This window comes from Notolepis coatsorum (assembly GCF_963971535.1).
Source record: "Notolepis coatsorum genome assembly, chromosome: 8".
Classification (NCBI taxonomy): Eukaryota; Metazoa; Chordata; class Actinopteri; order Aulopiformes; family Paralepididae; genus Notolepis; species Notolepis coatsorum.
This window is the reverse complement of record NC_140172.1, coordinates 85287497-85298145: the sequence shown is the minus strand read 5'-3', so window position 1 is coordinate 85298145 and position 10649 is coordinate 85287497. Positions and strand designations below refer to the sequence as shown.

Genomic DNA, 10649 nt, shown 5'->3' with positions numbered 1-10649 from the left:
ATTTTCATTCTAATACAATAGAATGTCGCTTTTGGTCTTGCGCCTTCCCTTACTGTAATGAAATATTATGAAAAATGAAAAAAAAAAAAAAAAAATTTCATCGATATATTCATTTGAACCCTCTACTAACTTATGTAGGAAACATCAGAAAAAAGGAAAAGATTGTAGAGAAACATTAACACCTTAATATGAAGAACAATGGGAAAGAACAATGTAAGATAAAAGAGAGAGAAAAAAAAAAAAAATAAGGAGTGAGAGATAGAATAAAACTCAACATGGAGAAGCCACTAGAACAGAATTGAGTAATTAGATAAAAGAGAAAAACAGAGCCTTTTAGAGCTACAATGTGCCAATCTCTACATCAGTGGAGTGATTATTTAAATTGTTAGATTAACCTTGTTGTGCTCATACATTTAGGTGTGGTTGATTTTTTTAAGTCTTATTAAGGCCTGATTAAACTTCAGTCAATTGATCATATGCTTATGCTTATACACACCGGATGTTAATGTTAGAGTTGCAGGCCTTCGTTGTAATGGTGCATTATATTCTAGAAGGTTGTAGAATACACTAGTATATACTAACAGACTGTTGTTATGTTCCAGAATGATCTTCCTACCCAGGGTTCATGACTACTAGTATTTTCGGGAGATTTCTAAGTGACCCAGAGCAGTCGAGCGATAAGCCCAGAATATTCCAGATTGTTCTTATTGTCAATGATATATTCTTGTCTCCACGGAGACCAGAGGTCTGAAAATATAATGCATTACGAATCATATTATACACAATATGCCTTGGTGTAGCCGGCATGCATATCATCTGCTACTTTTGTTGAGCCCGGATAAAGTCATTCTAATACTGATATACACAGAGAAAGAGAGAGATGAGAAGGCTTATCTGTTTTTAGACAGTGTTTCGCTCTGCCCAGGGGCGGACCTAGCCCATTTGGCGCCCTAGGCGAGATTCACCACTGCGCCGCCCCCCCCCCCCCCCCCCCCCCCCCCCAAAAATGTTTTTTTTTCTTCTTTTTGTAATTTTTTTTTTTTTTTTTGGCTTTTTTCTTCATAGTTCTCTAACGTTAGTCTTTCTTTCCTCAACGTTCAATTCTATAAACACTTGACCGATACCCATCAATGCACAGCGCTCTAGCATGTTCTGACTGTGAACACCTAAAGCTGAGGCTCAGACCGACCGACCGTTTTAGATTTTTGGCTCATTTTCCCTTATGTTAGAATTTTTTTAATGTAAAAATAATGGTTGCAGATATAGAGGGGGGGGCGCCAAAACTGCACAGAAAAATAAAATAAAAATAAAAATAAAAATAAAAAAATACTTTTTTTTTTTTTTTTGCGCCCCCCTCTGGGTGGCGCTCTAGGCGACCGCCTATATCGCCTGTAGGAAGGTCCGCCCCTGCTGATAGTGGTGCGTCCCGTGCTCCTACTACTAGCCTGCTTAAACCAGCTGTGTGCCCATATAGACATATCATACATAGAAACCACCAGTGGCCGCTGTCTGTTACATTGAAAGGTGCAGGACTTGATGTGTCACATCATCATCATTTGGGATCTATAGATAATACGTCTGTCTAAAAAAAGTTGTAAATAATAATACATTCAGATGTTGATTGAAGAAGTGTTTTTAGTAGGGCTGTCAAAATTAATGCTTTAACTTTGGAGATTAATTTAAATTAATTAAAGCATTAAAATAAGTAAATAAATCTAGATTAATCTATGGAGTGAAAAATCTTCAACGTTCTGAACTTTCAGCAGTATATTTGCTTGTTCTTTTTTGCATCGACTCATGCACCTTTTTGAAAATAATCTGACATGAAGATGAAACACATTTTTGTTCTTAATGTTGTTAGATTTCGATCAATCAGCCAGTATCACCTCTTCATCTGTTGGCTTGTGTAGTTCTGCGTTGTGTTTATTTCTTTGACGTCTTCTCATACTGGCTGTACAATCTTTGTCATTCCCCTTTAATGCAATCCATAATCATAATAAATTCACACCGTCAGACATGTTACCTTTCTCGGAACACGTTGTTTATTACATAAACAAAAGCCTCAGATGTTACTCATTTCGTATTGTCCTTGAAAAGTCTTTGATGGAACACTAAATTCATTATTCTATCGTCCCTTCTGCTAGCTGCTTCTGTTAGTCCAATGGTGGTTGAGGCCTCGTCGTTAGCCAAAACCCTTCTTTGTTAGCCGAAGCTAGCCTCCTCGAGGCATAGAAGGGGGGGAGGGGGAGGGGAGGCCCCTCCCACCACCCTCTAGTCTCTCTCTCCACGTCTGCTCGTATCACGCTGTGTCCTGTTCTAACTCACACGCGGAAGAAAACACATTATAATAATCATCATCATCATCAATGATGATCGTTCCTATGTGACACTCTGTCTTTGGCCACAGCTATTTGACCCAGATCACTATAGCAACAGCAATGTTGATATTAACTTACCCCAAACAAACGCTGTGGCTATCAGCTGGTGATGACAACAGCACAGCCTCATCTGCAGGTTGTTAATCAGTTCCTATACCACACACTAAACGTCCAAAGCCTGTCTGCACTTTCAATCCTTATCTAACACACTCTCTCTCTGCCTGTGGTGCTCTCAGATGGCTATAAACAGTGCTGTCATTATATACATTTTGTTTACATTATATACACTGAAAAACCTCGAGATCCTTCAATATGATTTATATTACTATTAAAATAGTATTTTAATCTAAATATACTTTCTTCGTGTTGATTTTACATTAATTCCATGATTTTACTCAAGTAAATATCTGTTACAAGCTTCGGTCTTAAATCTAAAAATGCTATTTTTAATCTAGATTAATATAGATTAATTACAGAAAATTGTGAGATTAATTAGTTAATTTTTTTTAATCTATTGACAGCACTAGTTTTTAGTCAACAGTGGAAATTTGGGTGGGTTTCAGCTGTCCCGACTGTGGTGGGATGTTTGTTCCACCATCGTGGCACGAGGACAGAGAATAGCCTGCCTCGCTTTGATGACCCCCTACTATAGGAGCCTGAACAGGAGTGGGTCTCAGGTGGCCAGAAAATGCAGAGCATCGAGGTCTTAGTCTGCGGGTTGTGTAGTTAGAGACCATTGACTGGAAGTAGGAGGCAGCCGTTCCCCTCGCTACATGGTCAAGGACCTCGAAGCGGATTCGTGCAGCAATGGGAAGCCAGTGCAGCTCTCTAAGAAGTGCGGTGACATGGTTGATATCTAGGCTATGGATCTGCTGCCAGAACTATCACTGTCACAACTCGGGACTTGAGAACTAGACTCACATCACTGTACCGACTATCTTTTTTGATCCACTTTTTCTCCTTATTTTTCTATTTTTCTCCCATCCCAATTTCGTATTGCCAATTCTCCCCTCCCCTGTCTTGAACGTTGCTAGACTATGCCTCCCACTGGTCGGCTGTAGTGAGGATAGAAGCCTTGCATCACGTGTCCCCTCCGGTACACGAGGAGGCAGCCTGTCGCATCTTTTCACCAGACAGCGCGGACTCTCAGTGGCGAGGAGTAACGCGTGGGAGGCTCACGCTGCCTCCGATACTTCCTGTCTCTGCTGTGCAGGCGTCACCCAACCGACCTGTAGGAGTCGCTGTCCACAACGTCCAATCCCCACCCATCGACTTCCACCCGCTACCTCTGTCAATTGAGATAGTATGACGACTGGCCCAAGCCGCAGGCAATGCTGACACCGGGATTCGAGACCGGAGTCTCTTGCATTGGTGACGAGTGCAATCTCCGCTACGCCACCCAGCCCGTACCGACTATCTTGTATTTTGCACTAGACACTCATATCACTGGACCATCTTGTGTTTGTACTTTTTACATTATTATATTGTATTTGTATCTACACCTTAAGTGTATCTATAGTGTATGATACTGGACTGTATAGGACTGTGAAGCTATGCATCCCCCAGTGTATCCTCCCCCCCATGCTGCTTGACACACGAATTTCCACAAGGGGATCAATAAAGGATTATCTTATTTTACTATACTAATAGGGAGGTGTAGTCTGACGTCACTTTAGTTTCCTGCGCGGTCCACATGTATAGGGATTATCATTGGGAAAATGTATTATCGGCTATTGTAATAATTCTGCCTCATGAACATTGGCAAGCTTTCCATTTTTGCACAAAATGAGTTCCCTTCTATCACTAACATGATTGTTTAAGCATTTTTGGTTGAAATAAAGTTAAATAATTTTTTTAATTTGTCGTAAAAAAGGAACTACACTTACCAGCACACCTGTCGTTCAGTGCTGTCGCCTAACAGAGGATCTGACATGGTCAACACACATAGACACAGTCGTAAAGAAGGCGAAGCAGCGCCTCTACCACCTGAGACAGTTAAGGAAGTTCAGAGTATCGGGGAAGATACTCCAGTCCTTCTACTCAGGAGCTGTAGAGAGCATCTTGACCGGAAACATCACTGCCTGGTATGGAAACAACACGGCACAGGACAAGAAGGCCCTACAGAGAGTGGTGCGCTCAGCCGAGCGTACCACGGTTATTGCACTACCTCCCCTGCAGGTTCTATACAACAAGAGGTGCAAATCCAGAGCCTGCAGAATAATGAAAGACCCCCACCACCCCAATAACAGCCTGTTCCAGCTGCTGATGTCAGGCAGACGCCTGCGAACCCCAGCTACTAGGACAGAGAGGCTTAGGCTCAGCTTCTTCCCCCAGGCCATCAGAGCCTTGAACAATGAACACTGAGTGCCACAGAACACTGAACTATCCACACACAAGCACACATGAGCACACACACGACACGCACGCTGTGCACGCTCACACACTAGCAGCCACTTTAACATGAGCGGGCACACACTCATGCCGCACACACACACACTTATGGCCAAAAGGAAAGGCCACTTTAAATTAGTATAACAACAGTAACAGTGCATTGCACTACCAAAGCTACCTAGCATGTTCTATATGCTCTGTAAATAACTATGTACAGATACCGAGATGTCCCACCATGTTACCTGTTTATTGCACAATGTTGTTTTTATTGGATTCTATTATATGTTGTACCACTGTATTGCACATCGTTGCGGGCAAGACCACCCGCATTTCATTGTATACTTGTATGCCGTGACAAATAAAACTCTTGACTTGACTCTCTCGACTCTAACACACGTCACAGCCATTGTGTAGTTTCTCAGTGAACGAAAACATAAACGTTATTTTGCTACTTTTACGATTAATTGCTTTTTTCATGTTGAGCTATAGATTGTGGATGAATACACACAGAAAGGTACACCATGCCAATGTTCATGCTTTATTAGTTTTAAACGAGACAATTTAGAAATGTGTCCATTGAGAATACATTGCAATTTCAAGTGGGGTGTACCGCGCGGGAAACAACAATGACGTAACCACTACACCTCCCTATAGGTATTGTGCCGTAATTCATTTGCAATTTATTAGTACTTATTCACAAGGGCACAGAAAAGAAACAGATGGGAACTCTTGAAGGCACTTGACCAAAAAACACATGTAAATGCATTGCGCAAATTAATTTGCTTTGATAGTTGCTGATGTTTGAGTTAATGAGTTTGAACGAGTCATCCAGTGATGTCATCAGAGAACACAGAATCATTTGTGTTCATTTCAGCTCAATGTGACGACGGAGGTGAAAAATACCATGACCTGAAGCTTGACCTCGGGCAGCGGTGGCCTAAAGGTTAGAGAAGCGGGTTTGTGACTGGAAGGTCGCCGGTTCGATCCCCGGGACTGGCAGGAAAAATCTGGGCTGGGGAACTGAATTCATAACTCTCTCCCATCCCCTTAACAACTACCGCTGAACTGCCCTTGAGCAAGGCACTTAACCCCCAACTGCTCCAGTGGAGTTTCTCAGTGGCCAATGGTGTTGACTGGTTGTACTGGGCAGCTCCCAGGTGTGAATGGAACTGTGTGAATGTGAAGCAGGGCGTTCCTGAAAAAGAGCATCTGTGCTCAGCGAACCTACCCTGGGTAAATAAAGGTTAAACAAAAAAAACAAAAAAAAACTTTACGGAGATGTAATATTGCGACAATATAGTTTTCTGATGTTCAAAAATCAACAGAACATGTTTCTTAACACTTTGAGTGCCAACAACGTCATAGCTAGTTTTATTAGCCCCCCTATTGAGTGCCGACGACAACAATTATCGTTTTATTTTTGTATGCATATTTCATCAACCGAGTCTCCCGTTGGTACAGCAGCTCCTCCAGGAGCTCAGATGGGAAAAAGCGCCCCCTATCGTATATCCCTGTGTAACTGCAGGTCAGTCGATTAGACTGATCTGTAGATCTGTAGAGGTGGAGCCAACTGGCTCCATTGTGCTGGCGAGACGTCAGATCAAGAGGGATCTGATCGCGAGACGGAAATCAGCCTGGAATATATATTTACAGCAGCCAATAATGAATCAATAAGCGTGATCGATATTTGGAATGGCGATCAGGAATTGGAATAATCTTTTTGGATAACATCTGATCTCAGGTAAGGAATCTATTTGACCAGTCTTAGGATAATCAGACCTGTTTTCACGGAGATTTCAGCGTTTGCCCTATGTGTGATGTGGCTGTTATCACTGATGAGGAAATAAGAGAATCGATTTTTCAGATCGCCTCTATAGCGTGCATACGTACACATATACTATCGATAATCTAGCGTTTATTTGAAAACGATTCATAAATAGGCCGAAAAATTACAACGTTTTTGTGTATTCTAGAATATTCCAGTAAATGTCTTTTATCACGGAATCTTTATATTTTCCTTGAAAAGGAGGGCTTTTCAAAATGCTATAAAACGAAAATGAACCGATAAAAAAACAATCTGTTTCGACAATGTTGACTGCAAACAAGTCATTGATAAGCGACTGGCAGATTAGACGCATAAGCCATAATTTAAAACATAGATTAGGCATTTTTAACGCTAACATTGAAGTGGATGATGGCATTCAACAGGGTAAAAAGGTAAACAAGGTAGGCACTGATAGTGTTAAAGGGCCACTTTAATATTAATGTGTATATAAACACCTTATCCTGAATAAGACCTTAACCACCAGGATATTAGCTAATATATGGAATATTAATGTACATAAACACCGTATCCTGAATAAGACCGTAACTGGTCAGAACAACGGGGCAGACTAAAATATATTTGCATTGTTAGGCTATGTGTCCACTCAAAGCCTTTATTTTTTATGGCAGACCGCTTTGAAAAAAGAAGAAAAAAAAGCTTTGAGCGTCTTTCTGGGTCTCCCCAGAGCTTGCGCCAGCCGCGGCTCCGCCCCTTCCTCGATGAATTACATTGATGAGCGCGCTCCTTTCGAAAAAAGTTGAACTACTTTCAACTTTATGAGCTGGGAGCGCTCCACCAAAAACGCTGCCGTCGAGAGCTCATACAATGCGAGACGCGGCTCTGGGAAGAGGAGCGCGCCTGACGCTTCTCCAGCATAGAAATGAATGACAGAAAGGAGCTGACAACTCATAAAACGTCCCCTATGGACACAAGCCATTAGGCATGCTAGCGATCTAAACAATCAATACATGTCAAAGCTAGATATGTAAAATGTGAACGACTCACACTCACAGCCATACTGATTTGGCTAAATGACATCCAGCCGTTTTCATTTTAAACAACTTTTAGTCAGGGGAATGTCATGGTTTCTCAATAGAGCCTCGTGCAGGTCCGGAGCAACTTATAGTCACGTGACTCAGTTGGTATTGCCGATTGGCTCAAACGCGATATGTTTGTAAACAGGAAACCGGTCTATTAGCTAGTATCTGTAGTATTAATGTGTATATAAACACCTTACCCTGTATAAGACCTTAGACAGGACACTAGCTAGTATTTGGAATATGAATGTGCATAAACACCTTATTCTGAATGAGACCTTAAAGCTGCCCCCTGTGGCCGTGGGAGGTAACTACTAAGTGTTTTCTACAGAAACAAACAGAGGATAAAACTTCAAGCATGGCAAGTGTGGACACTGTTTTTCATTAGTATCATTGACATGTCTGCTATAGAGATAGTAGTTCTAATACATACATCACAGACCTCCTGTTTGCAGAGGAGAGTCCATGTCGCTGGTGCTGCCCAACCAGAAGACCTCAGAGTGACAGTTCCACTGGTTTCATCCGATGGCAGGGTTTTCTCTTGTTCAGTCCAACTCTCACTTAAGACACTGAAGAAGCCATCTTTTCCAGTGAAAAGGTTACATAGTGCAGGTTTAACCAGGATATTAGTTAGTATCTGGGATATTATTAAAACACCTTATCCTGAATAACACCTTATAGGTAGAATCTGTAACGCTGTCTAACAGTGAACATTAGCAAATAAAAAAGAGCCTACTTTGTTTAAATTTTTTTGTGTTTATTTTAATCTGGTAGAATTACAGACACTAGCTTTAACCAGGATATTAGCCAATATCTGGAATAGCAATGTGTATGAAAACAGACTCAGTGACAATGGGTACAGCCCTTGTGGCATCACTGTGTGCCTGCTGTTGCTGTTGGTACAGCTGTCATGGCGTCATTGTGTGCTGCTGTTGTTGGTGTTGCTGTTGGTACAGCTGTCATGGCGTCATCGTGTGCTGCTGTTGTTGAAGTTGGTGTTGCCGTGGCTGTTGGTACAGCTGTCATCGTGTGCTTCTGTTTTTGGTGTTGATGTTGATGGTGTTGGTGCTGGTAGAGCTGTCATGTTGATACAGCTATCATGGCGTCATTGTGTGCTGCTGTTGTTGTTGTTGTTGTTGTTATTGGTAGTAGAGGAGTTTTGTTGTTGAACAAAGTTGATGGAATAGGAGCCAGAATTTGAGTCCTGGTTGACCTGGAAGTTGTTGGTTGAAAGACCGAAAGGTCGCAGGAACATGTTGCCCAGCTCTTTGAATTTCCCTGAGGAGACGAGAAACAAGCAAAGATCAAAACCTCCACAACGTCAGCATAAAGGACTCAAGATGGAAGGTCTGGTATACTGTATGCTAACACACACACACACACACACACACACACACACACACACACACACACACACACACACACACACACACACACACACACACACACACACACACACACACACACACACACACACACACACACACACACACACACACACACACACACACACACACACACACACACACACACACACACACACACTTCATCAGGGAAATTAAGGTGAGGCACTACCACTGAAAATTGTGATTTTGTCTGGATAGGTATGTTTAGATATTATCACATTTGCCTCTAAAACTACTGTAGTTTCATTAAACATAAATCATCAAAATCAACTATAAATATAATATTATATGTTTGTGTTTTAGTATGAGCTAGGGACGGGTTATAAACATTTTTATAACTGAATTATTGTTCACAGGGATCAAAGTCGACCGTAATGTGGTTGTTACCTTTTGTATGAATTGTTGAAATAGTAATACCGTAATTCCTCTAATAGTAACCCCGGCTTGTATTTGTTTCAACTGTAGCGGATACCAGGCTTGTATTAGGAGGAGGCATGTATAAGAGAGAGGCCTATATTTCTAATTTTCAAACAGATCATAATGAATAAATCAACATTTTGTGTCAGTTTGAACCCAGTAAAATGTACTGGGTTCATTTATTGAAACCAAGCAAGTACTGTATGAAATACGGTAGTAAACAGTGCAATTACAGATGGTCAAAAAAAGTTAAATAAAGTAAAATATCACAATACTGGTATAATAATAATAATAATAATAACTTCGTTTTATACAATTCTGAGGTAGGCTTACTCTCTTGATAACATTAACACCATACCATTATATGGTATTTACTGCACAGCCAGGCCAGCATATAACAACAATAACTCTAATATACATGAAACCCGGCTTGTATTAGGAGGCCGGCTTATAATTGCTTAGCTCAACAGCGCACCCGGTCATTAATAGAGACCCGGTTTTTAATTGAATACCGGTTACTATTAGAGGAATTATGGTAGTTTATTATAAAAAAAATAGTAGTTTCTTTAATGTACAATGTGTTAGGGTTAGAAGCATACATATGTACAATGTTAGGGTTAGAAGCATACCCATCATCTCCTCTTTCAGCTTCTCATTCCTCTCCTCTATCTGCCTGGGAAGACACTAGAGAACGAGAGCGAGAGAGAGAGAGAGAGAGGCAGAGTGTGAGACAATAATAATTGTTAATCTGCTAATAATAATTAATCTTACTTTGTTTATCAATTATCAATATTCACTTTCCCTCAATTTATTATGTGTATTTAAAAAATATATATATTGTGAGACTAATTATATATATAAAAAAAATGATAATTGCCAAAAGGTTGGCATTCATGTTTTCTCAACTTTGTAGCTCGAACACGTAGGTTGGAAACAACACGTTTCCCACTTCTGTCCATAAACAAAGAGAGAATTAACCTCTGCTTGTTTGCTAGCGTCAGTGTAATAGTTTACCATGCAGGCTTGTCTTGCAGCGTGGTGACCCGGGTCTTTCTCCAGCACATTCTTGTAGTCTACCAGAGCCTCGTCCAACTTGTCCGTCTTCTCATAAAGCTCTGCACGCCTCAGGATGGCCTTCAGGTACGCTGGGTTGAGCTCAATGGCTGGAAATGATGAGATATAACAGAGTAGGAAT

The 10649-nt window shown here is 41.1% G+C and overlaps 1 protein-coding gene across 1 annotated transcript in view; it reads right to left on the bottom strand.

Moving 5' to 3' along the window:
• Window positions 1-5294: 5294 nt before the first annotated feature.
• Window positions 5295-10649, bottom strand: part of LOC311233098 (uncharacterized protein) — a 66862-nt gene continuing 61507 nt past the window's right edge. The window contains exons 8-10 of the mRNA XM_084319974.1: window positions 10469-10617; window positions 10084-10138; window positions 5295-8909 (exon numbers count right to left, since the gene is read on the bottom strand). Coding sequence (XP_084176100.1) covers window positions 8737-8909; window positions 10084-10138; window positions 10469-10617 — 377 coding nt within the window. The 3' untranslated portion in view covers window positions 5295-8736. The remainder of the gene's footprint in view (window positions 8910-10083; window positions 10139-10468; window positions 10618-10649) is intronic.